Consider the following 26,581-nt stretch of genomic DNA (forward strand, 5'->3'; position numbering starts at 1 on the left):
ATTTCTGCCCATTACTACTTTCCAGCAGAGTGTGTGACCGCCATTACGTTTGCAGTTTTATGTTTTCACGGTGGACTTAAAAACGTTATCTGCATCCTGCTACCCACAAAGCTCTTTCGGCTGAACTTGTGCTTGTTTGGCTTTCTGTTTGTACCTTCTGCTGGCGCTGACACCTCTCTCACACTTCCATGTCTGAGGCAGATGCAAATGTCTGTCTCGTGTCTGTTGATGTTCTCGGCTGAAAACAGCTGGAGGCCATGTGCTTTGTTTCTGCCGACTGCTCATCTGCCTTTCGGTGCCAAATTGACTCAAGACTAGTTGAGACATCGACAACGGTCTCTGCACTATATTGAGTTTCACCCACAGGTTGGGCTGCCAGAAAGGTGAACAATTAAGAAAAGAAGTGGAAACATTGAGATGATAATGGTTCTAGTGCTCATGTCAAACAAATAATATATTAAAATAGATTCATTTGTCAGACATTTAGCTGTCACTTAAGTGTTAAAAGCTACAAATTTCAACACTGAAAATGAAAAAGCTAAAATGGCCTTTGTGTTCTCTGTAAAGACAGAGCAGTGATGTATGCTCAGAAAGGGTAGATTTTAGAGCAGTAATATTTCATGAGGCAAGTGGCTGTGTGGCTGCCACTGTGGTCTTTTTGTTCACACTATCAAAGCAGACATCACCTTTAATTGTTGTCATCCATCACTTGGCAAACAGGCACATGTGGAGATCATAAAGCCTTAGATTTCTTTTTTGAGACGAGACGGGCTCAGATCTATGAAACGAGCACCTTTGGAAAGGCGCACTTTTTAACCTTACTTTCTTAAGGCGAACAATTACGCCGAACTTGATTAACTATTCATACGCTGCACGCTGACGTAATCCCCGATCACGTTTTTCATAACTGTATATTCATTCCAAACGGGCCTCTCTCTTATGTAATCTTCAGAATATTAATAGCAGCTCCACCATTGTGTCCTTAGCGCTGCACGGAAGAAGATACCAGGGCGTACAGAGATGGAAATGAGGCAGGCATTCAAGTCTTGTATCTTGTGCCACTATGTCAGGGCTCCCCTCTTACAAAGGAAGTGGGGTGTCTGGAGTGTTTTCCCCCATTGAGATTAGTATGTTTTGGTTGTGGGAAAAACGCTGGCTGACGTTAGTGCGGGATTGAGCTCCAGCAGCCTCCCAGTTGGACAAGAGGACAGGGATGGGTCTCTTTCAGCAGGGCTCTGATTAGACCCATCGCCCTAGCTGCCACGCTCCGCTCGCACTGGTAATTGGAGCTGGCAGGAGGTTGGCATGCAACCCTCCCCTGCTCCCTCCTCTTCTCCTCCTTTCCCCAGTCCCTTTTGAGTTTTTTTCCTCCTCATCTCTCGTCTAAATCTTACTTCACCTGCCTATGTTTGTGGCACAGGCATTCCTCCTCGACACAAGGGTTTATGATTACAGTTTTCTTAATTTGACTAATTAACATAGTAGCAGTGCCTCTTCTCTTAATAAATTATTTTTCCAGTGTTTCTCCTTGCCTTTTGTGTATAATCAAAGCTCCCACTGCTATTCTAATTGAGCAGTACGATCACAAAACCACATTAAGTGTTCCCCTTCTGCCCATTCAGTTTTTTACTGCGCTGCGATAACCACTGCGGACTATGTTCATGCGCTAAGCTGCTCACATTGCAGTATGACTCTGTGCGTGATAAACTGCTGTTGAGAGAACAATGGTCCTATTTATTATCACAACATGGAAGAACCTGTTCACGCGTACCTAGATTTGCATCTTGTGCCCGCCTGACACCGCCTCTGGCCTTACTCATTGCAAATCCAGGGCGTTTCTACTGGTTTTTGTTGTTAACTCTGGCACAGAAACACTTTGCAAGTGAAACAAAAGTTCCAGTAAATACCACCGGTTTTAAAGCTCTTCAGTATGCAGCACAATATTAGATCAGTGGTAGAATAAAGGTTTGTACCCAGCATGCGTGATTGCAGATTGTTAAGTCTGCATGCAAACTGAATAAATTACCAATGCAGTAGTTAGATTAAAAAAGTAGAACACATTAATCTCCTTACAAGTGGAGCTCATGATCTTAGTATTCTTTTTTTTATTTTAATTTTTTTTTTTTGCTGCAGTACTGAACGCCTGTATGACATTATCACAGGATTTTTGCCTTGCTCATATTTTCTTGCATAGACTAGACAAGAGAATCGAGCTTTTCTTGAGGAATAACACTTCGGCATAAGAGAGGCTTTTTATTAAAAATTCCCTCTATCTTTACAAACATCAACCTGCAACGACTGCACTGTTTCATTGGTTTCTCTCCAAATTTTCCCATCTCTTTTCTTTTTCCTCCAAATTAAAGAGGACTGAACAAAGGCATGTCTTTGTCTTCTCAGGATGACAAGTTGGCAGACAAGGCCAGCCGAAGGAGTTGCAATAATAGAAATAGACAGACAGGGCTCAAATCTTATCCAATAGCTTGATATGATCTTTGATGAGCGCATAGAAAGGAGTTTCAATTATTCCTTTTTGCCAAAAGGCAAGGACACAGCCAGCTTTTTATGTAAAATGTAGGCTGAATGCTTTTAGAGCCGCTGGAGAAATTTCACCTTTTCACAGTGAGCATTATGTTTAAAGTAAGTTGAAATAACTAGCTGTTATTAGCTTTTACAAGGCATTTTCTAAAGTTATGGGGATTTTACAACGAACAACTTTAATCAGCTTAACTGTGCTTTAAAGTCTTTTGATATTTATTCTTACGCAGATGTACTATGCATAAATGATAGTGATTTTTAAAAAAAAAAAAAAAAATCAATTCTCTGTGATCTTAAGCTTGTGCTCCTGCAGAAGTTAAAAGGAAAGACAGTCATCAGTTCTTGTCCAGTAGTCCAATAACATATGGGACATGCAGTTTAAATTTATCAAAAGAGATCAGATGTTTCGCCTCCTTTCTTAGGAAAAACGTTGCACATGTGGCTTAGAATTTTGCATCACCTTTATCGATGTTGCTTTTAAAACCATTCAGTTGTCCTTCGTGCTCCTATGAGCACAATTTATGTAGCAAGCAAAGCCTGCTTTGGTTGGTCATTAAGAAGAGCCGTGTTACTGTCTTCTAACTAACCTGGGATATTTCCCGCTCCTATTTAGGACACATTACGGAAGCAACACAAAAGCGGAGCGGTGCTTCATATTTAAAGCATATTCTATATGTGCACTCTGAACAGTGTAGCATTTAATAGTTTACCGTGTAGAAATTTCCACATCAGTGCACTTTCCCTTGCAATGCAAACATTAAGCATAAATCAGAGACGCATTAATCTTTAGGCTTTGCAGAAGCTTTTAAAATTATTCCCCGTTTGTGCTTCCTGAAACGACAGAGTCGCTGAATCATGTAAGAACTCCTTTGGGATCTTTCGACCAGTTTTGCCACTGGTGTTTATTTTTCACAGTCCAGTAACGTTTGCCAATAGTGTTAATCATAAATATTCTATAGGCAGCAATTCCACAGAGTTGGGTGGGTGGGCACTGTCATTTATTATGCCAGTTTCTCATGTGAATGGCATAGTTCTGTAGTTATGTGTGTATAATAACAGAGATAAATTTTCTCCAAGTCAGGCAGCCACTTTAATGTGGCTGTATGAATGTCTTTCAAGAAATATGTCAAAGAAATGCATCAAATTTAATATAATTTTCTAAGAATCTTTAAATGTAACTGCAGTGTCATGTCTCAGTGGATCAGTTGGTTTTCAATGTGTAGAGAGAAGCCCCAATTTTCTGGCTGAGGCTGAGTGACACCAGGGGGTCTGAGCATGCACACACACACACATACATGCACAAACAGCTGGCACTGCATGATTCATGAACACTGGAAATCAGGGGTGGATGATGGACAGGCCGCATATTGATTTTTCTTCTTCTGTTTTTTATTTTATTTTTTGGGGCGTATTCCACCTTGTGTGATTGTGTGTAATGATTAATCGTTAGCAACCAACCGACGGTGTTATTCAGTTCCGTTAAATCTATGAAATGTTTTTACAAGGGTCCAGACTTTTGAGAAAATTCATTGTGGAAAAGTGTTGCTCCACCACTGCCCAAGCATTGCCTCTAATGTAGTCCTTAAGTACAACCTGCTGTCCTGAACACAACCACCACAACCCACACCTACTGGCTAGTGAGTGCACCCAGGGGAGCAGGCACAAAGGGATTTCCTCTCAGATGATCCATTATGAATGTTTTCTAAGGTCAGACTGGAGTTCAGAGTCCTGCACATTTAACTTAATTAGTGGTTTTCTCTGAGTAGTGGGGGTTGGGGTTAGTTATCAACTTTTAACTCTACTGAATGGATTCCTTACTTATATCAAAAATTACTGCAGCTTCAACATTATGTAGGGTTTTTTTTCTACCAGGCATTTTTCGGTTTCCCTTCCTGTCTTTGGCTCCTTTTCTTTCTCTTTGAAGGTTAGTGAGAACAAACCACAAAGGAACACGGGGCACAACAACACTCTTACCATTATTCATACAGTGACAAACGGTGCAGTGGTGTTTCATTGTGCTGTATTTGTGTGTTTTATAGAGGTATCCTCTTTTGTAGAGGTTTCCGTTGGGATGTCTGAAAACTGATTCTAAATCGTTAGACAGGAAGTAAGCCTTGCCACAACGATAAGAGGCCTTGCAGAGATCTGTCAACTACATCTGAATATGAGACAATTTAGGCTACAGGCCAAAAACAAGGGTGAAAGAAGGAACAACTGCTCTGCTCGGGAATAGATAAAAAAAAAAAATCCTGTGGTCGTGTTAATGCTCGTCATATAGGTTTACATATGGACTTTTGACTCAGACGAGGCAAGTAGGGGCTTATGCAGCCTACTTAATGGGGTTTCACGGGTTCTATATATTAAAATGGCTTTTATTTTGTTTGTAACATCATTTCTCATACAAATCCTTGCATTTGATCAGTGACACATAGTCCTTAGAGGATCTAAATAAAATGTGTTTTTCTTTGATGATCCATTAATCACAAGTTTGGAAAGAAGTCAGGCTTTTTTATTGATGCGTGTGTGTATTTACTGTCACAGTCTTACATATGTGACTATTCCAGTGGTTAAGGATTAAATATGTTTATCCCAGACACCCTGGATCTAATGATTTTGTAGCAGATCATTCTGTTTTTTCCATTAAAACGTTCTCATTTCCTGTCTTTATGAGTTACAGGGTCATAGACAAATCCACAATAATGTGATTTTTATCCATCTATCCATTTTCTTCCACTTATCCAAGGCTGGGTCATCCTGGATTAGTGATCATGAGAGATATTTAATGGCATCATGTTGTTAAGAATAACTCAGTCACAATTACTAATACACAAAAAAGTATCACCATCGCGAGAAACAGATGAGTGGATTTATCGTACCTACACAGACAAATTATGAGCTAAGTGGACATAATCTGGCTGCTTCCTTGGGCATAATGAAACTCATGAATGTTGGATGTTTACGTCTCTATCCTTGACACACAAGTTTTTGTTTTCCAACTTGTATTTTATCCTGAAGGCTGAACCCTCCTCCTGAAATTTCCCGAGTCATTTAAGTCAGTTTTACAGTCAGAAGTCTCTGAATGTGGGACTTCATTGACTTTACAGCTTCTTCTGCACAAGGAGGTAAACCTCATGCAGAAAGGAGCTGCCAAGAAATCTTCATGGAGGTTTCTGCAGTGCGTGTTTATTGTAATTTTATGAAAGAGACAAGCCGCCAACGCTGCCAGCACTGTAGTGTTACAAGTGAATTATTCAATGTTACAGTCAAGCCACTGTCTGTGTTCTGATCTGTTAGAATGATGGACAGCCTTGAGATTTTCTGTCATTCTTTAAAATAAAACAACAACAAAAAAAATCCACAGGTGTTGTAAAATATTCAGTCAGCACGACCTTGTGCAGAGGGTTCACCTGCCTCTAACCCGAGGTGAGCTGGAATGACCATGTGCACAGATAATTGCCGAGTGTGAGTGCATGAGCCGAGGTTCCTGTCCGGACAATATATTTCCCAGCTTCTTGTATTAATGTTTGTTTCCCCATAAAGCAGCCTTTTTGCTTATTGTTACACAGCCTGCAGTTTAAAATCTTTTCACGGTGAACCAAAGGTAAGTTACAGTCATTAGCACTTACTTCAACTCAACACTATGGCCCCACGACACATTTACATATGGGGAGACAGATAAACTAAATTACCGGTTCAAGTGCAAGCTGATAATAAGATCTCTCAAGGGCTATCATGTTTCTTCTTGACATTTGCTGTCCTGAGGTTAAATTTGGATTTATTATGAGGTTGAAAGCATCTGAGCTAGAACACATTTTTTATTAAAGACTGCGATGGCGAACAAGTGGTTACTAGGGGAAAAAATGGCTATTGACTCACATGACTAGAATGCCACATATGCATACTGCAAGTTTTAATTAGCAGTGGTAGAGAGGTGTGAATGTGAGTGTGAAAAGTTGTCTATGTGTTAGCCCTGCATCCGATTGGTGACCTGTCCAGGGTGTACACCGCCTCTCGCCCTATGGTAGCGCAGATAGGCTCCATCCCCCACCCCCTCACTAATCTAATAGGCATAAACGGAACAGGATAGTAGGGACTGTATGCTTTGTGACATTTGAATCCCATGTGTCAAGACTGCCGCTATATACTGGAAAAAAAACCCATTTTTTTGTGGATCCCAAATTTTGGTTTAGGGATTATATTTTACTTGTTGTCATGCTCTTACATCCATTATGATGAGTTGGATTATTCAAATGCTGTTGTTTAGTTTGCAAAGCCTAAGGCAGCTCATCTATGCATGGGTACCCAGAAGCAGATTGCATCTTCCTTCTGTCTAAACCTCAGACTCCTTGTGTTGGGTAATAAGTCGCCATGATAATCAGTCGCAAACAGCATTCTTATTTCCAACCTAATCCAAATCAGTACCAGATCTAGTGTTATCCAGTAGTATCGCCTGCTCTTGCACAATGTTTTTTTGCGTGCGTGTGGTCTGATTACTCTGAGGCCTGCAGCACTTGAAATTTATTTGCTCGATTTCAACCTCCTCTCTGGCCTTGCCAGCTCAACAGCTTTGTTGCACTCAACTCCTCTTGCAACAGCTGGAAATATATTTTCTCCGAATATTTTCTCAACATCTTTTTTCTCTGTCTAGTGTCTAAAATTAAAATTTGCCTTTTTGCTCATTTTCAGAGAACCAGGTTCCTCATGGTTTTCCCACCATCGATATGGGCCCCCAGCTAAAGGTGGTCGAAAAGACCAGAACTGCCACAATGTTGTGTGCTGCCAGTGGAAACCCAGACCCAGAGATCTCATGGTTCAAGGACATGCTTCCTGTGGATATCAGCAGCAGTAATGGGCGCATCAAACAACTTCGCTCAGGTACGGTTTTATTTGATCTGATTTATTACCTTTAAAGTTTAACTTTATGGCATACCGATAATGTTGCAATGGCAGCTCTGCATACGAACACACATAAATCATGTTAGACATGAGGAGATTTTGAAAAATACAAACAAAAACCCAAACAGCCTTTGTTCTGATATGATTTCATGTATTCACTTTCATCACAAAGGACATGAAAGTGTTATTGAACTTGTCATTGTCACCTTGATTACTTGGCTGAGTTCTTACAGAATTTTATTCCTCACAACAGCACAGCAGTCACTTTGAAAGTACCTCAGGAGTTGGAATGGTGTTCTCGTCTTAATCTGGGATGCTCGACAGCGATGAATGCTCCTGTAACCTTTTTAAAATACAGAAAAATAATTTTCATCACATTAAACATTCCTTAATTATTTGTTAAACATGCAGCTGGGTCACAGTACGGCCAACCAGTGGTGCGTTTTCTAGGATTTGACTTTGTGAATGCTCTTCACTCACTGTAGTTGCTCTGTTAATCACTGAAGACATGTTCCCTGGCCTGGGCCAGATGGCAAAGGTTTTGCACCAATCTGCATACTAGATGCCTTCATTAGGGCTACACTAAACCAGGAAAAACAGTAGTTTTAGACCAAAATCACTGTGCAATCAACTCACAATCTCTCTACCTTTAAAATAAATAATAAATAAACACTCTTAGTGGCAGCTATTGCACACACATCACAACGTAAGACATGCTTTTTGCTGTAAAACTTAGCTCAATTTGAAGTTTCATAATTTGATGGAACAGACGTGTTGCACTCATCAGTGCAGACTGACTATGACTGATTGCAGCGTGTTGGCAATCTGCCCGCATTTATAGATTAAATGGTGATTAATTGCAAATCCTCTCCAGCCTGTTTGAGAGTGATTGCAGTCTGAGTCGAACCGAGATAGGTTGCGTCCAACCAGGTGACCTGTAAAATCACCTCTCGATCAAAAGTATCTGTCTGTCATCCAGACATATAGTATGTTGCTCCTCACAAGAACAACAAAAGAGCCCCAGTATTTTCCACACGTACATAAGACTTGTTACTTAGTCAACATAGAGCCTACTTAAGTCTAATTACACTTTTGGAGATTTAGTTAGCACAGTAACATGAGAGAGATGTCCCTGCCCCTCAAGTGCAGGCTGTAATCTCCCGCATGCAGCTCAGACTTACACACTGCACCAGGACAGGACATCCATTCATATAGAAGCCTATATGTTCATAAACCACTGCATTAATAGAAAGGGAGCGCATGTCTAAAAGCAGGTTATGAGCCATGAGACCTGGCTGTAGGTCTGAGACCCGGGGATTAAATATGAGAGCTACTCCAGAAAAAGACTGGCATTAGAGCTGCACAGCAGAAGCCAGGGGCACTCATGCATGTTCACTTACCCACGCTGGCTCTTGGCCGTGCTGCATCAAAATAACCCAAATTAAATACGAATGCCTACAAATTAGATACTAACAAAACTCCTTAATTGTTTCATAACATTTTAGTGCAACGTTTAAATTGTGCACAAACCTTTTTTTAAAAAAAATCTACTTCTAAGAGCAAACTTTTTAATTAGTTTTCTTCCTCGCGTATATTGAAAGTGCCTGAAAATGTGCTGATGTGTAATGCCCTCGGACTAACAATCCTTTTTATTCGCTAGCCTGTTCTTGACATCTGCTGCTCTATCAGGATTTACATTACTGCCTGTGACCTGAAATGAGGCCAATTTTGCAATAGCGGGAAAAAGGTGCATTAATTTGCTTTCACACTTTAACAGAAAAGAAAGACCCACTTCTTTTGCATCACACAAGCTCGATTTTTTTAAATTGAGCGCGCAGCCACATTTATTCTTTATCTCTTTCCCACCATCCAATTCATTCACTCTATAGAGATACTAACTTCCTTTCAGTTTAATACCTCTGATCTCGATACTTCTTGCTATCTGCCATTCTGTTTACTGTCTATGACTTTCATTAATTGCTCTTGCCCATTTTTTACTAACTGCTGTCTGCAGAGTGGGAGCCATCTTAAATCTGAAAGCTTAATTAATATATCACCTTCAAATTCATCCTTTTATAATCCTGCTGTAAAGCAAGGGTAAATGTGGTTGTAGCTTTTGTAGGAGCCTTTCAAAATAGTTGCTTAAGAGAAGATCCTTCTGAAAAACTGCAGTTTTTTCTTTCAGTGGCCAGTCCAAAATTTACCCTTGCCCCACAGCATTAAGCATTACAGCATTACTTTTAAGTGGCTTCTACTCTTTATCAGGTTGTTTTATCTTTTTATATGTGGCCTGTCAGAAGCCATGTTTTTTTTTCTGCCACTGTTGTAAGTGGATTACTAACTAATCTCTCAACCTTGTTTGCATCGAAATTACTCCCACCTAGGTGGTACACCAATTAGAGGTAAGAATGATGGAAAGTGTGTTGGAAAATATCACATCCACGCCATTCCCTCACGCCCACATCAGATCTCTGTTTTCTCCCCTACGCCACCGACATCACCGACCTCATCAGTGCTGTTGTCGCCCACCCACTTCTGCCCTCATCTCTTCCCAAAATGTTCTGTCTGTTGTCTGCTCCTTGACAAACAAATGATCACCAACCCGGATGCCATGAGAATAGAAATGAAGTCCAATGTGTTATCTTGTAAATGAGCCTTTTGAAGGCCCTTCCCATACTGTAAAGAATGAACAACACGTGAGGAAACGCACACAAGCATTATTTCAGAGAAACAAACGTCTCTTGGCTTCTGCCTCTCTCATGGCTTTTTAGCAAAAAAAGGGTGAGGAGTCGCATTTTTAACTAAAGGCCACCATCACCACAAGAGGATTTACCTGTCGCTTCAGTGCAGACTCAATGTGAAGTGAAATGGCTGCATTTACATACAGCCTATGCACACCCCCCCCCCCCCCCCCCCCCCCACACACACACACGTGCTAGCATAGGTGCAAAATACCTGCTTGAGATTATTAAGGTGGAAGTTTGAACCCCTTTTTATGGAAATCTTCCAACTGAAAGCATGAAAGCAATAGTGGATATTGTGGGGCAAGCTGAATATGTTTTAGAGTCTCTGTGTGTCTGTTTGTCCTAATAAAACCCATATTTAATTAGATGTTTAACTATTTAGGAGCTGGTGTTATGTTATGACAGCCACGATGCCCCTTAGTTTGTACCCTATAAAACAGTGAGATGACCTTGTAGGAGATCCACAAGTGTTCCAGCGCTTGGTTATTGAATGGGGTTTAGTGTTGCAGTTTGACAGCTGTGATAGCAGTAACCTTCTACATTTCTGTAGTACTCAGACTGTTTTCCCCCATGGTAGAACAGGCAGATTGACACATTTGTGACATCTGCATTAGTATGCAGGTACATGTCAGTGCTGAATCAGACAGCGATGAGCTCAGCAAGCAGAGTAAACACCTTGGAGGGATGTGTTGTCATGAGATCTGAGGTGATATTGTCACATGTCCCTGTCCCACTCCAGTTTTTTTTCTTTTGTTTTTGGGGTCTTGTCTGGAGTCGAGTCCTCCATGGTTGGTGGTGAACCTGTTTGCTACATTCATCTCATACTGCATGATGTGAAAAATGTATCCTGACGTCATCTTATGCTGAGTATCTTTGTCACTTTCAAACTGCATGGTGGTTGGCCGCCGTTCGTCCTACTGCCATGCTGCTTGGAGATGTGATAAAGTTTTATCACTCACTGTATACCTGTGAGAGAATTAGCTTTGTTTGTAGTGTATTTGAAATCAGGTGGGTCAGGTAAGTGTGCCGTTGCTCTTTCTCAACTTCTCAGATAAGAGCTCCGGCACGGAGTGTCAGAAGGACCTAAGTAAGACCGGTCTCCTGGGATTTTATGCTTTGTTAGGAACAAGATGTTAGTCTTCTCTTTGATAAATAGAGCTACTCAGGATTATGAATACTAATCTAAGCCATCTGGCAGCTAAAGCTTCTCCTTTCAGTGGGACATGGTCAGTAATGAGGTCACTGCTTAATGTGTACTCAACAATGAGTGACGAAAAGAAGCCTTCTTTCTGGAGAAATATGCTTATTTATGTATTTTGACAGAATGTCACAAAACATTATTTACATTCAACTTAAAATTAAAGTTACATTGTTTATATAATGTCCTAACAGCAGCGTGACTGTGCATGTACATGTTGAGTCCATTCGGCATAACTTGGCTGAGAATAATCCTTTGTCATGTAATCTCTTTGGTTTGTCAGTTATTACCCAAAGCAGAAAACCTAATTAGACCGTGATGCTTTTGACATGTTATTCAAACGAATATTGACCCAGAGCCCCGTTTTTAACACAACGAAGAGAAAGAGCATCTTTTGTCATAAACTTGCCAGATCTGCTCTGTACTTGTGTTGCCGTAAGTATTTTCTTGACTGATCTGTGTCCGTGTCTGAGCATGAACTGGCTTAAACTAGTTGTCTGCAGAGTTTCTAGCAAGTCACTGTACAGATATCTGCTGTGGTTTCATGCCAAGTAATGTGTCCTATTCCACAACTGTCAAGACAGCTAAATTTGCTAATCCTCTATGCAGGAGCCCTGCAAATTGAGAACAGCGAGGAGTCGGACCAGGGGAAATATGAATGTGTCGCCATGAACAGTGCCGGGACCCGTTACTCTGCTCCTGCCAATCTCTACGTGCGAGGTAAAGTCAAATGTCTCTCTCAATCGTGGAGTTAATCAATCATTAAAATCATTCCGTTATCTCAAGAAACCACGCAAGCCTTTAAAGTGCCTCGTCGAGCCACGATATGATTTAAGCCCTGCTGTGTGGGAATGTGCAGAGTGTGTTTTATTGACAGCTTCCTTCCTCTCATCCAACCTTGGTTGCCTCTGACAAAATGGGACAAATTACATCTCATTATTGATTGTTAAATTCTTATTAATGAATTGAGCAATTTCCAACTTAGCTCTGTTGACCTTCAACAGGAAGAGATTTCCAATCAGCCAAGATGAGCAAAAACGCTTCCAGTACCTTTTAACTGTTGTGTAATTCTCATTTACCACGTTTATGCCCACTCTCTCTGCCTGTGTATCTCCTTTAAGCAATTCTCTCAGCATTATCCTCGCCATGCCATTCCTTCCTTACCAATGAGCTGCACTAACCTCAACCTCCTGTTTGGCTGCAAACTCCACCAGGTGCAGCCTCTGTGAAAACAGCTGCATTGAAGCCATTTCCTCTGCTGGCACTGATGCCAGGCCTCCTTTCTTTTTTATTTTGACTGTATCGAAAGGCTCCATTATTCTCCCCCCGCATAACCCAGAGCTCTTAAAGGCATGGATGAGTCTGGAGTTTCAGGGTTTGTTTTTGTTGCGGTGTCTCTGTGAGCAGACTAATGCAAGGCGAGGGCAGCGTTGCACCCATACTGGAAAAAGCGGGTATAGGGGAGAGAGTAGTGCGGGTCAGCCCCTGCAGATATCACCACCATGTCTGATGTACATGGAACAGAAAAGCTGGTGGAGGAGGGAGGGAGGGAGTGAAAGTGTTATGGTAAGAAAAAGACACGCTTGGCTCTCATTTCATAATTTTGTTAAAAGCACACAGTAGTGTATCATAGAGGCTTATTTACGGATGAGTGATTCCACTGTCTCCCTTTTATCCACTGGGATAAAATAAGTGAATAAGTGTCCACTGTTTTCCATCTAATCCACACCAAAACAACATAATCAAACCAGTTTGGGGAGTGGAAATGAACTTTTAAACAAATTTCATTGTCACTCAGATATACTCTACTAATATTTAGCACCGATTTTTCCAAGATAACGGTTTTAGCAGCAGCAGAAACATCCCGCTGGATCAGAGGAATCGGTAAAATTCTCCTCAAGGATAAGAGAGGAATCAAATTTACAGATTTAACACTGAACACAAGGTTTAGATCTTAAAGCTTGACAGAGAGAGGTAGTCAGCCAAACAGCAAAGGCGAGGAAGGGATGTAAGTCTTGTCTATTAATCAGGACTTGTCTGTCACAGGTGCAGACGCTGCCTTTTTTCCCCCCTCAGAGGTAATTACAGTAGTTGTGTGCTGTGGCGCCAGCAAGACCCCCAGGCCCAGCTACTCTGTAACACCACCCAGGTAGCTGTCAACCCTTTGGCCTTAACACCAACTTTTTCCGCCAGCCTCACCACACCAGTGGAGAGATAGAAATCAAACCAACCGTAACCTTTTAAAAGTGTGCTCGTCTGGGATAGAGAACAAAGGCTCAAGCCATGTTTTCACCATCTTTGTTACCGCTGCAAGAACGAGGAGATGAGACCTGGGGCTATGCTATCACCGGGCTGCTAGATTGAGTTTAAAACATATGGGACTTCAGACGAGTGCACTTTGACCTGCCTCTCCTCCTTTCCTGTTGTTCTAGTTTATATAATTCTCAGAGATTTGGGCTGTTTTGAGGTTTGCTGTCAGCCAAACGCTTTACAAAGCGATGAAACTGTTATTCTCAGCCTTCACTAGTATGAGTAAATAAATGGAAATTAAGTGCTGAGATATGTGTTCACTCTGACTTGTCAGTAAGTTAATTAGAAAATAGGAATCTGTCACTTGATCAAATTTAGCTCCTTTTTAAAATTTTATCTGCCGTGCGTCGCGAGATCATTTGTAATCTTGAAATGCCAATAAAGTTAGTGCTGCTCGGACGTGAAATATAAAAGGGCTGCTGTAAGAGGAAGAATGCTATTATTCTCTATCAACACCCTTCCAACACCCTCCCACAAGCGCACACTCTCTGCTGTCAGACTCGCATTAAATGTGCTTGTTGTGGGTTTGTCTACAAATGTGTTTGTGCTTTTTCCACTCATCGTCGCCGCCCGATCCGATTCCTGTCTGCAGGTACACAACATGCTGCCGTCACCACCCTTGTCTTGACATTTTACAGCCAACAGAGAGTGATGCCCTCATATTTGTCTGTGGGTGGGGACTGTGAGACTGAAGGAGAAGGTGGTTTTGTGGATGAGGAGGTCTGCTCGTGGATTGTTTTTCCCCTTCATGTCTGCATATCTATTTATGTCCTTTCACTTCTCATCCATTAGGACTGTGTGCGTGGTTGGAGGTGTGCGAGTGCGTGTGCACCCTTTTTTTGTTTTTTTGGTGACCCTCCTCCCAAGGAGGACTCCATCAATGTGGGCAGAATCGAGAGCGTGCTGTGATTGTGCATGAGCGCTCATTTGTCAAGCGCTTATCCCACAACGGAGGAGGGATGTCAGCTTCTGTCTGCTGGCACTCCTTCATATATCCATGTGACATATCAATATGTCACAGAGGATAAAGTGCTGCAGCAGGTCTTTTCTTTCACCAAAGTATCTTCATGCTGCTCTATGTATGTGTATATTTGTGTGTCAAGGAGGGAAACTTGCAAACTAATTAATTCAGGTCACTTTATGAAGACTTTTACGAAGGCACTGGAGCATATCTAGCATCCCTTATGTAAAGGAGGGGTGGATAATGAGATAAATTTAACAATATCACACTGTTATGATGACTGGGATGTTAAACTAGAGTCTAAAATAGTCAAATAGGTCTCTACACAGTAGAAAAAACATTTAGTGAGTTTTAAAAGCGAGTTTCTCTCCCTGGCGCTTTATGTTGGATCTCTGTTTCATGTGCCTAACCTCCGCTGTGTCAACTGAAACACTGGCCTGTTTCACTCTGTTGTCTTCCTCTTCACTTTGTGTCTTTTCATTCCATCGCTCACCTTCATCAAATCACTTCATCCGCATACAGATCAGCGTGAAGGTTGGTCATTTTCACTTTTGTCCCTTCCCTTTAGTTTGAAGCAGGCTTTAGGTGAGGTCAACCCCAACCCCTCTGTGAATACACTCAAAAAAACCCTCATTTAAAAATAGCTCCCCCTAATCCCCTGAACTCCAAACGTGTGTTGTCGAGTTGTTTGCATGTATCTGTGTATAGTTCTTGCATGCCTTCCCTTGCCGCTCCCCAAAACCTTGTTTCGATTAGTCTTGCCAAAACATACAAAGGAGTCCTGAGCAGCTAGCTTAACTCATTATTAAATGTCTGTTGTGTTGTGTTACGTTGCTATTCACTCTCCCCTCCACACCCATATTGTCCCTGTCCAATGCTTCCACTAAAAGCTATAGCTGCTTTAACCCTCAGCCTTTCCATCTGCCTCTGTAGGCCCATCAGTGGTGTGTGATGGATTACTCCGGTATTCAGGTGGCAACCGGATTTGTCAGGTATTTAGGCAGAAACCCCTCTGCTCTCCCACTGAGGGACATGGGTATCAGAACTGACAAAGCCATTCTCAGGGGATTATGTCTGTTTTACTACCATGGGCATCCTCCACCCAGAGACTGACAGATTTGACAGACACATGTTAGCGTAATGAGACATTTCCCCAGAACACATGTGTTTGGAAAAAGGAAATGATGTGTAACTGCAAGAAATACAGTATGTTTACTCTCGCAGAAAGCCCTATATGCTTAACGTGTTATATATATCTATAACTCGGTATGAAAATGATTTTATGACTTTCGGTCCCATGTTTACAGGCTGAAAAAAATCATTAAAAGTCAATGAATGATTATATTCGCTTTGTCCACAACCCAGGTAATATTTTGGAAATGGTCTCTCCTCGCGCAATATTTGCAAAACGCTGATGTGCAAAGAGCTGACCTGTAGGATATATAAGAAAGAGCTGGCAGTGTGCTGACAGGGGGGATGATCAGCCATCATGGTAGCCCGGTGCTGCTGCCAGGAAGCCCAGAGAGCCTGCTGAATCTGTGCCAGTGTGTGCCAGATATTGATTGACTGAACAGGTTCTGCTATCCTTGGGCACTTTGTCAAGGCAGTTAAATTTATAGGTATCCAGCAAGCAGGCAGGCAGGAGTGGAGACGGCGCTTATTTTGTGGTTTTGATAGAGTCCCGGAGCCCATCTCTCCAAAACCGCTCTCAACAGGAGAGAGGCTTCGGGGGAATCGATAACAATTACCTGCCCTCTAGTCATTTTGTTCCACAGCACCTCTCCAAACTTAACCGCACGCCATGAATTATTCACAACATTAAGTGTTCAATATACGCAGACCCCATTGACAGACTGCTCTTAGCACTGTTTAGTCTATGGAGTGATGAAAGAATAACAGATACTTTGAGCTTAATGGTTTTACATTAGGCATGCTCCTCTCAGGTTTCTCTTTTTCATAAGCATATGAAGAAAAAAATTGCTGCACTTCGAGGGCGTTGCAGTTGTGTGGGAAGACACAGGTGGCCACCAGCATGAACGGGATGCTGACACTTCTTTCTCAAAGGTGTTGCAAATTAGCGATGCTGGAAATCAGATCTTCGGTCATTAACGTGAGAAAATGGTGCAAAGTTCCTCCTTTATCCTCTTCCCTCCAGCATACTCAGACTCGCTATCCTATTCCATATCTCTCCTCAGCTCCCGTGCTTGCTTTGCTTGAGAATGTCGTACCCATCCAGTTCCCACCCTGGCAACACTCCGCCTGTCCAGTCTCTGCATGTCATCAGTCATATTCCCAATATCCCCTGATATCAGATGTACTCATTTGTGGAAGTTTTTAAGCTAATTTCTTCCTCCTCCAAAAATGTATTAACTCTGTAAAGTTGTCCGATATCCTTCGCTAACTTTACGAATATTAAACTGTCATCTAATATTTGATTGTATATTGTGCTGAAGCTTAAATGACCTCTTTAGTCTTCCCGGTGTTATCAGGAAAAAACATCCGTGATTTCTTTTCTTTTTGTGCCTCAGACCAGGAATATTAATATTTTTGTGGTATTGAGCAAAGTAGTTTAGCCCCAGACGATTCTGTTGATTAAAACAGCAGAAGGTCTAAATACAGCACCTCAATTATTATGGGAAAATTCAGATGAATATGAACCAGGTCCCCCTTATTATAGTGCAGTCCAGAGAACAAGCCTTTTTCCTGACTGGAATCTCAAAAGGTGCTTTTGTGTTTTTCCATTTCGCCACATAATGAGGGGAATAACAAGCATGGCTGTAACGACGTTCCGGTTCAAATTAGATTGGGGAGGAAAGGGTGAGGGAGGGGTGGGGGGGAGGTGGAGGGAGACTCATATTTGAAAATCCATTTTCATGTAGACCGGTGCAAAAGAGCAATTACAGTCAAGGGCTTTTTTTTTTCCAGAGAGAGACAGCGATATTGTAGTGTATTAGGGGGAAACATGCAGTATGAATTCTGCAGGGATAGTTTCATGCTGTTGTCTTTAAAAACATACATCCAGATGTAATGGGACAGTAATAATGCATCCGTTGCGGTGAGCTAAATATTTGGCCAGGCTTCGCCTTCGCTGTATTGACGGTTAAAGAAGTCAGAGCTCTCCCTCCTTACTCTTAGCACGCACTATATTGATATTCTTGCATGTCATAAATGTAACAGGTCTGACACTGATGGATGTTCACGTAGCGCTGTCAGGCATTCATGTGAAGTGAAAAACTTTGTTGTAGTTGCCAAAAGTTACCAAAAAAAGATCTAAAATGTTTAAATATGGGATGCATTCTCGCGCATCTTCATTTAAATAGAAAACAAGTCGTATGTAAATCCTGGTTGCCTGTTTATTCTAGGCTAGCTTTTCAGTATTGCATGGAGCCTCTGCACTGGTGTTTGCCTTGTCCCTAGCGACGTCAACGGGCCCTTCTTGTCTCCATGGGAACCCCTTTTTAATGTCAGCCTATCTGCATATCAGAACCGCACAAAGAGAGGGAGTGAGAGAGAGCGAGAGCGAGAGCAAGACGGGCTGAGCATAAGGAGCCGGAGAGAGGCAGCGAGAGGAGAAATCAAACAATAGCATCTCCACAGGGTTTCTCAATGATGCAACTCTCGCCACCGCTTGACACTCTAACAAAAGAGGGCCAGACACAGTCTCCAGCAAAAACTGGGCTATTTTGATTATATTCCCTTTTGTAGGCAAGAGGATAAAACACCCCCTCAAAGATTTCTTCTGAATTTCCAGAGGCATTTTGTGACAGTCCTTTTATTCCCATTGTGCTCGCCTGCACATTTGGACAAAAGCGATCATCCCTGCATTCTGTTAGCTTTTCTCAGTTAGCTTTTAGCCTTGTGGTGTTGTATAGGGCACAATCATTCTCACTAACAAAAAGAATAATACTCACCTTACATCTCCTACCTATTGACTCCTGTCGCTTTCTTCTTCTCTTCATTGCCTCAGTGCGAAGAGTCCCACCCAGATTCTCCATTCCACCCACCAATCAGGAAGTGATGCCGGGCGGCAGCGTCAACCTGACGTGCGTGGCAGTGGGCTCACCGATGCCCTACGTCAAGTGGACCACACCTGACGAGGAGCTAACCAAGGAAGAAGACATGCCACTGGGACGCAATGTGCTGGAGGTCACTAACATTCGCAAATCGACTAACTACACATGCGTGGCCATTTCTTCTCTGGGCATGATTGAAGCCACTGCTCAGGTTACTGTCAAAGGTGAGCGCTGTTTTCAGACCAGTTAGTGGCCGTTTATTTCTGAGGTTGCATGGCACTTAATAAGCCACATCTACATGCCTCTGAATGTGCTCAATCCAAGGTTTATTCGTCGAGGACTCTTTGTTGATACTGAGAAATAAAAGTTGATGGCTTTTAGTCTTGTTTTTTTGCAGCACTGAAACCAATACAATAATCTATGTTTCTCTCTGCATTCTCAGGTCATTTTTCGTAAAATTGCAGCGCAACTTTGCACAATGCACAACTTTTCTTTTACCAAAGTGTCCTTATGTTGCTCTATTTGTGTATATTTGTGTGTCTAGGAGGAATGCTAATCAATTCAGGTCACTTAATGAAGACTTTTACAAAGGCACTGGAGCATATCTAGCATCCCCTGTGTAGAAGTGGGGTGGGGTAATGAGATCAAATTGACATTATCACACTGTTATAATAACCGGGATGTTAAGCTTGAGTCTAAGACTCCCTGGTGCATTACGTTGGATCTCTGTTTCATGTTTCTAACCTCTGCTGTGTCAACTGAAACACCTTTCTGTTTCACTCTGTTGTCTTCCTCTTCACTTTGTGTCTTTTCATTCCATCACTCACCCCCGTCAAAGCACTTCATCCGTCTACAGTTCAACCCGAAGATCGGCCATTTTCACGTTTGCTTCTTTCCTTTAGTTCGAAGCAGACTTTTTAGATAGATACCTTTTTCGGTATCTATCTGTCGACATGAATGTGTCCCCAACCGTCTTTGTGTTTACAACATTGTGACTGTGTTGTTTACTTGTTGCAGCCTTTCTTATCAGTTTTTGTCTGCATTGATTTACTTTCCAGTCTACTGGTCAATACACAAAATGCCACAGTCATTAGAGGGACCGCGGCAATCCAGGCCAACTCCTTTAAGGAAGCTATGATGCAGACCCTTTGTTTTGTTTGCATTTGTCACCACAGAACAGTTTGCTTGTGTTTTGAGAGATAGACAGGCTGGACTAAATGACTTCAGTCTATTTCCTTTATTTTGGGGAATAATGGTGGTGACTGTTATAAAAATTAGGCCACGAAACACAGCTATTTTCTAGGAGTTACCTAATGTAGCACTGTACCGTGTATTTTCCCCACAAGGTAACAAGAATTGTTATTTTTTAAGTAATTCATTTCAGTTCTTTAAAGCTAATATTTTGCTTCTCCCTCCTCAGCCTTACCAAAACCCCCCACCTCGCTCAGGGTGACTGAAACCACAGCTACCAGTGTAACTCTCTTATGGGAGTCTGGAAACCCAGAACCTGTGTCCTACTACATGATCCAGTACAGAGCCAAATCCTCCGACAATGGCTTCCAGGAAGTCGAAGGTGTGGCTACCAACCGTTACAGCATCGGCGGGCTTAGTCCGTACTCTGAATATGAGTTTCGCGTCATGGCTGTTAATAACATTGGCCACGGGCCTCCCAGCGACCTTGTGGAGACACGCACAGGTGAACAGGCCCCCTCCTCACCGCCTCTACACGTCCAAGCGCGGATGTTGAGCGCCAGCACAATGTTAGTTCAATGGGAGCCACCCGAGGAACCCAATGGGCAAATCAGGGGCTACAGAGTCTACTACAGCTCTGACATGACAGCGCCACTCAGCGCCTGGCATAAACACAACACAGACGATAGCAGCCTAACTACCATCTCAGGACTGACTCCCGATATCACCTATAGCCTCAGAGTGCTGGGTTTCACCTCTGTTGGTGATGGGCCACCATCTGACATCCTGCAAGTCAAGACCCAGCAGGGAGGTGAGCAACCAACCACTGTGTCTGGATTTCAGTGTTTTTAACATCTCTATTCATGCACATACAAGGTTAAAGGTGTGATTAAGCATATACAATGAGTTGAAGGTCTGTAGTTTTTCCTGCTTTTGTGTTCATTATGCATACTGAGTGTCTGGGAAACTGCTCTTTAGGTGATTTATGTACAGGTTCATTTGCCACGCAGAAAAAGTTATGGAGGTGATCTTTGCAGGAGCTTTAGTAACATCCTCGCTTTGATTATTTTTGTTCTTTAACATTCGCCCTCTCACCTACTCTTTACCAGTCCCTGCCCAGCCATCCAGCTTTGAGGCTGAAGCCGAGCTGGACACGCGCATCGTATTGACGTGGCTGTGGCCCGTACAGGACCCCATCACCAAGTATGAGCTGCAGTACTGGGAAGCTGGCTCAGACAATAAGGTTAGAATAAAAATCTATGCGTGCATCTGTCTGCCTGTCTTTTCTTATATCTGTAGGGAGTCTGCAGATATATGAATGTTGCTGTTGATGATGTAGAGTCTCTTTTTTGTCCTTTCATTCAACTGGACCAGTTGAGGGCAAATAGTTTTTGAATCACATGGCTCTCAAATTTGACCGTATTCTCAAATATGAACGCATATATCAATAAGAGACAGCAACTTGTGCTCTTCAGTGGCAGAGTAACTCCAGTTTGTTAAAGCAAAACAGCTCAATCCGTGAGTAGGTTTGTGTGAATGTCTTTGCTTCTGATGAGTTCTTCTGACATTTTTCCTTCCACTGTTACACCTTCCAGATTCACGTGACCTTCAACCCTGCAGGCTCCTATGCTGTAGAGAACTTAAAGCCAGACACTTTGTACTATTTCTCCCTGGCCGCCCGTTCTGAAATGGGTTTGGGTGTCTACACCCAGCCCATCGAGGCCCGCACTGCCCAGTCCAGTAAGTACACATTCGTCTGTCTTGAAGCTGTCCCTGTCCTCTTTCTTTCCACTTTTTATTACACTAACCAGTGATTTCAGAGCCACCCTCAGCCGGCTGCTGCAGGTTTAGGTTGTTCTGTTCAGTGTGAGCGAGTGACTGAGCGAGTGAGACAAAAGTAGAGTTTTATAGCGCTTAAATCAAAGAGCGTGGGCAACTTGAATGTCAAGTCAATTTCAGCGCCACATAAAATGCTGACAGTGCAGCTATCCCGGTCAGCTTCATGCTTCCACCACCTCCCCTCTGTCACCAACACTAACCCTCATGTCCATCTATCTGAGGGCAGGCCCTGTGTCAAAGGTACGTTTAATGTGTCTGGTTCCCACATTTGCGAGCTGTGCTGTTGTTTTGTCTCATATCATTATGTGCTTTTACAGTGCCAGCACTCAAAATGTCACTCTCTGCCAGCTGACTGATTCTTTCTTTTATTTATTTATTTAATTTTTGTGCTGATGTGGCACGGCGCTTGTCCCACGGTGGTTGTGTGCCTCACACATAAAACTGAGAACAGAACAAATGTCACTTTTAACTTTTAATTGTAGCGATTATGTGAATAAAAGTTTAACTCCTGAGAAAGTGACTCCTAAAACTGACTGATGCGCTACAGACGACTAGAGAGGAGATTTATCACTCTGCTGGATTTGGAACAAAAGGCACAGAGTTTTACAAAGGTGTTACATCATGAGTTTGTTCCTTCACAAAAGCTCTTTAGCGGAGTACCGACGCCAGCTTACAGAGTGGATATGAGGCTGATAAGAGACACGTTTAACGATGGAAAATGATCAAAGGTTCAAGATTAAGGCTGATCAAAAAAGTAACATAAATAGTGAATGTGAACACTGGTGTAAATGAACAATTATCAGGTGTCAAACACTAACGTTTACTCGTATCTGCCACATAAACCTGCCTGTCAAGCAGTGCTGCAGCAGGAGGGGAAAGTGGGACAATGAAGTAAGAATCAGATTTTGATTTTCTGTACGTTATACATACAAACAGACACAGATCATCAAAAATTTCAAGAAAAATGTAAAAACAAATTAAAAATCAGATGAACAGTAATATTCCTGTCACCCCTGTGGCGTTGCAGTTGTATATGTACTATATGCAGTTGCATTTCTTCCATAGAACAGAGAAAATAAATGAAACCCTAACCTCTGTCAGCTGCACATGACTGTAAGCAGAGACCATGAGTGCTGATGGTCCTTGTGCCTTCTGCTGTCAGTAGACACAGAATTTGGCGGAAATAATTTGGATTTCAGGCACTGGTAGGATCGTGTGCATGAAATAAGCAACAGCTTTGGGAAGGTTCTGAGGCAAGCAGGCGGTGGGAAAGTGACATTTTCTAGTGCTCCATTTAAATATTTAGTATCATTTTTTTCAGACTCAGAGAAATGAACAGTATTGAGCTCTATTCATGTTTTTGTTTTTAAATATTTTTGCTGTGCATTGCTCTACTAGTAAAAAAGGTGGTAGGAACCCTGCAGTGGGTTCAACACATCAAACACTAAGATGCATTAATAATACTAAAAATCAGCTCATGGAGGAAGAGCTCGCTGTATAAAAATGGATGTGACGTCATCCATTTCTGTTGTGGTGGAATACAGAGCCAAAGTAACAAGTAACCAGTTTCAACATTTCATGTGTCTCTGTTTTTCTCACATTTTACAGAAACGGGGTCATAATAATGTCATAGAGATGGGATTTTGGGCTCTGTCACTTCAATAATTGTATCTCCTTCTTAAGCCGACTCTTTGGTTCCCTGTTTTTTTCCCTCTGAGACATTTTCTTGTGGTGGTGTCCTTGAGCCGTCCAATTTTACCACTGCAATCTCTTATGAGAATTGATTCAGTCTGTAGCTTTTTAATTTTTTAATACATGTGGTGTTGTCAAGTTTTTGTGGTTTTCTGTCTACTCTCTGGTGGATCAGGGGCCACCTGGTGAGACTCACTCCTCTTTTCTCAAGTGCTGTTTTGTAAAGGTGCCGAGTTTTATATTCGGGCATTCGTTTATTGGAATAATATTTGAGCTCACTGTTCATTTCTCTGCTTATTAAAGAATACATTTCACAGGCATGCTTTTACAGAAACATCTTGCTTTGAATTTTCATGGTTCATTTTATTCTCTTTTGATTTGAAGGTTGTTTTTCGTTGAATAAAGAAATTCTAGATTTAGCTAGTTGCATGAAGTGTCTGAATGCAATCGTTTCTTTTCAGTTTCCCTTTTTGTTCTTCATTTTGTATGTCATTGGTTTTCTATTTGTACCTCCTGACCTGAGAGTTTTTTGTATTTAAGCTGAAGCTGTTGTCCATAATTAAATTTAATGCAATAACTATATATTTGAGGAATGTTATTAGACTCCATTTTCCCATTACATTAGAAGGCATTACAGGGTGAGGTGGACTGGTACGTTCCTGCTGTGATTCTAGCGAGGAGTGGAATTTATCCCATCTGATAGAAATTTAAAAAAAATCAGCTTTTCTTGGCAGTGAGTATGAACCAGACGTGGACAGTGCCTGTAATGTTTCTAACGGTTATTGATTATAAAATTATAGCTTTATCTATAACTAAATATGTAGTGTAGCTCAGCTTCAGCCAAGTGCCATAATCAGGCCCAGAGCTTCTGCATGAATGTGCAAACACCAGTCAACACTATCAGGCACTTGTTCACCACTTACAAATCTGTGGCAGTTTGTTTCTACCTCTGTTTCCTGCAAGAGGCGACACAGAGGGCAGTTAGGGACAAATTACGGTTTTATAAAAACGTTGCCCTGTAGAATTTTGGTGTACTTTATATTCTGTTCACCTCACCCTGCACTCTCATGGCCTCTTGCATAAATGCAGTGCCAAACACAGCTTCAGCAACGGTCCGCTAATGTGTTTTTGCATCCAATCTCTCAGTCTGGAGGCAGCATCCTGTGCAGTATGGAAGCTTTTTGTGGTCACAATTTAAAAATTTAAATTTCATATTCAGACGTGCAATGATATATTGATAAATATATTGCCCATGCACAAAGGGACTCTAAATGAGCCTTTACTACTTTGGAAAAACAGCAGTTTGGTTACAATTTTTACAAATGTGTGGTGTGCATCCAATCCTGTTATACTTTTTACATTCTTACATTAAACTAGCTTGTACTAGTACTTTAACATGAACATAGACGATTTTGAGTTCAGTTTTCTTTATACAGTGCCAAATCACTACATCAGTATAAAGTACCTCAAGGTGTAAGAGACGTAAGAGAGAAAATCAGAACAAAGCACATGGCGACAGTGGGAAGGATAAACTCCCGTGTGAGAGGAAAAAACTTCTGACAGAACCAGGTTAGAGAGTTGCAGCTATCTGCTGTGACCGACTGGGAGTTAAGGGGAGAAATAAGAATAAAAGGGAGATGGGACAAAGCAACAACCTATACCATATATCAAATTCAGTGCCTATGTTCACAAAGATTTGAATTTCTTAATTAACATCTGCACAAGGGGAAAAAAAGCAATTTTAGTCTTCATCTCGAACCTGATTTTATTTACATGACCCATATTTACACGGGACTGCCGTAAACTGTGGACCTCTAGCAGTTTGGAGTAATTGTGGAGGTGTCACATGATCTTAATCTCATGTGAATATGTAAAGTGAAAAATCCCACTGCAAATTACCTACCAGTGTTTTCATTAAGGCTTACATCTCTACACAGCGTGAAGACCCATTCATGGAGGGCTCCTGCTCAGGGAAATCTCAAAGGATGATGAAACAGAAACACACACGCTGACATCAGATTTTAGTACATTCGAGTTAAAAACAGAATATTTATCGTGTGTGAATGGGCCACAGGAAACAGACAGCGAAGGGTAAATTTTCATCGCACGAGGTCCCCGGTATGAATAGAGCTGTGCTGTATTCATACAGTATAATGACAAATTTGAAATATAAAAAATACCTTGTGATTCTGAATATGAAATTTCAAGTTTTGATATTGACTGTTATACAAAAAGCTTCCATAGATTTCCCCTTATTTTTTTGCTTGTGCTGTACTTTATTTTTTGTTTGCTTGATCCGTGCCCTTCCTTCGTGTGGTTTTGCTCCCCTCCCCCTACAGCCCCGTCCGCCCCTCCTCAGGACGTACAACTGGTCAGCCTTAGCTCCACCAGCCTCAAGGTGAGTTGGGTGGCACCACCTGCCGCTAGCCGCCATGGTGCCATAGTGCGTTACACAGTCAGCTACCAGGCCCTGGCTGGAGAGGACACGGACAAGCACGAGGTCACTGGGATCGGTGCAGACGCTACCAGCCATGTGCTGGAGGGCCTGGAGAAGTGGACTGAGTATCAAGTGTGGGTGAGGGCACACACTGATGTGGGCCCAGGTCCTGAGAGTGCCCCAGTGAGGATGAGAACCAAAGAGGATGGTAGGTTGATACTTCCCTTGAAGCAGAGTGCTCTCAAACTGTTTTCCTCTCTGTTGCTTGCGGCAGCCTTTGACGATTGTCTTTCACCCTCTTCAGATGTTACACCACAATTTCCTTCGTCCTTCTGATGAATTTTGAGATAATGAGGTGGTGGTCGTGGCAGCAGGGGTCACCTTTTCTTTGTTTCCTCCTCTTTCCAGCTTGTTGTCTATGGCCTTTGCACCTTTTGTGGGTTAAGACTGATCACTCCCAGGCCTCAGTTCTCCACCACTCTGGTTTCACTGGCTTCTTGTCTTCTTTTACTGTTCTGAGGAATGAAAGTGGACCAAATCTCCCGCTTTTTCACTCTCTCTCTTTCCCCTTTTTCTCACTCATTTTGTTTGCAGTGTGATAGAGGGCGGCTTCTCCTAAGAGAGTGTCGACTATAATTAATGTGTTTGAAGTTTGCTGCAACACGGCTTATTTCATTCTGGAATTAAGAGCATTACAGACATTGCTAGACCACATGCTGTCCCACATGGGGTGTTTTTGGGACGCAGTAGTCTTAGAAGGTCTAA

General features: G+C 42.1%; 1 protein-coding gene across 14 annotated transcripts in view; it reads left to right on the forward strand.

Annotated features, from left to right (window-relative positions):
• Positions 1 to 26,581, forward strand: part of LOC146497447 (receptor-type tyrosine-protein phosphatase F) — a 162,425-nt gene that overhangs the window by 87,523 nt on the left and 48,321 nt on the right. For 4 of the 14 annotated variants that reach the window (XM_085142111.1, XM_085142112.1, XM_085142118.1 and 1 more), the window contains exons 5-12: positions 7,222 to 7,410; positions 9,816 to 9,833; positions 11,983 to 12,093; positions 18,612 to 18,881; positions 20,078 to 20,659; positions 20,958 to 21,091; positions 21,444 to 21,588; positions 25,719 to 26,024. In XM_085142111.1, coding sequence (XP_084998237.1) covers positions 7,222 to 7,410; positions 9,816 to 9,833; positions 11,983 to 12,093; positions 18,612 to 18,881; positions 20,078 to 20,659; positions 20,958 to 21,091; positions 21,444 to 21,588; positions 25,719 to 26,024 — 1,755 coding nt within the window. Of the gene's footprint in view, positions 1 to 7,221; positions 7,411 to 9,815; positions 9,834 to 11,982; positions 12,106 to 12,126; positions 15,179 to 18,611; positions 18,882 to 20,077; positions 20,660 to 20,957; positions 21,092 to 21,443; positions 21,589 to 25,718; positions 26,025 to 26,581 lie in introns of those variants that run through there. The other 10 variants (XM_085142114.1, XM_085142117.1, XM_085142124.1 and 7 more) reach the window with 5 other exon arrangements.

This window comes from Neolamprologus multifasciatus, chromosome 18 (genome assembly GCF_963576455.1).
Source record: "Neolamprologus multifasciatus chromosome 18, fNeoMul1.2, whole genome shotgun sequence".
In the NCBI taxonomy this organism is placed as follows: Eukaryota; Metazoa; Chordata; class Actinopteri; order Cichliformes; family Cichlidae; genus Neolamprologus; species Neolamprologus multifasciatus.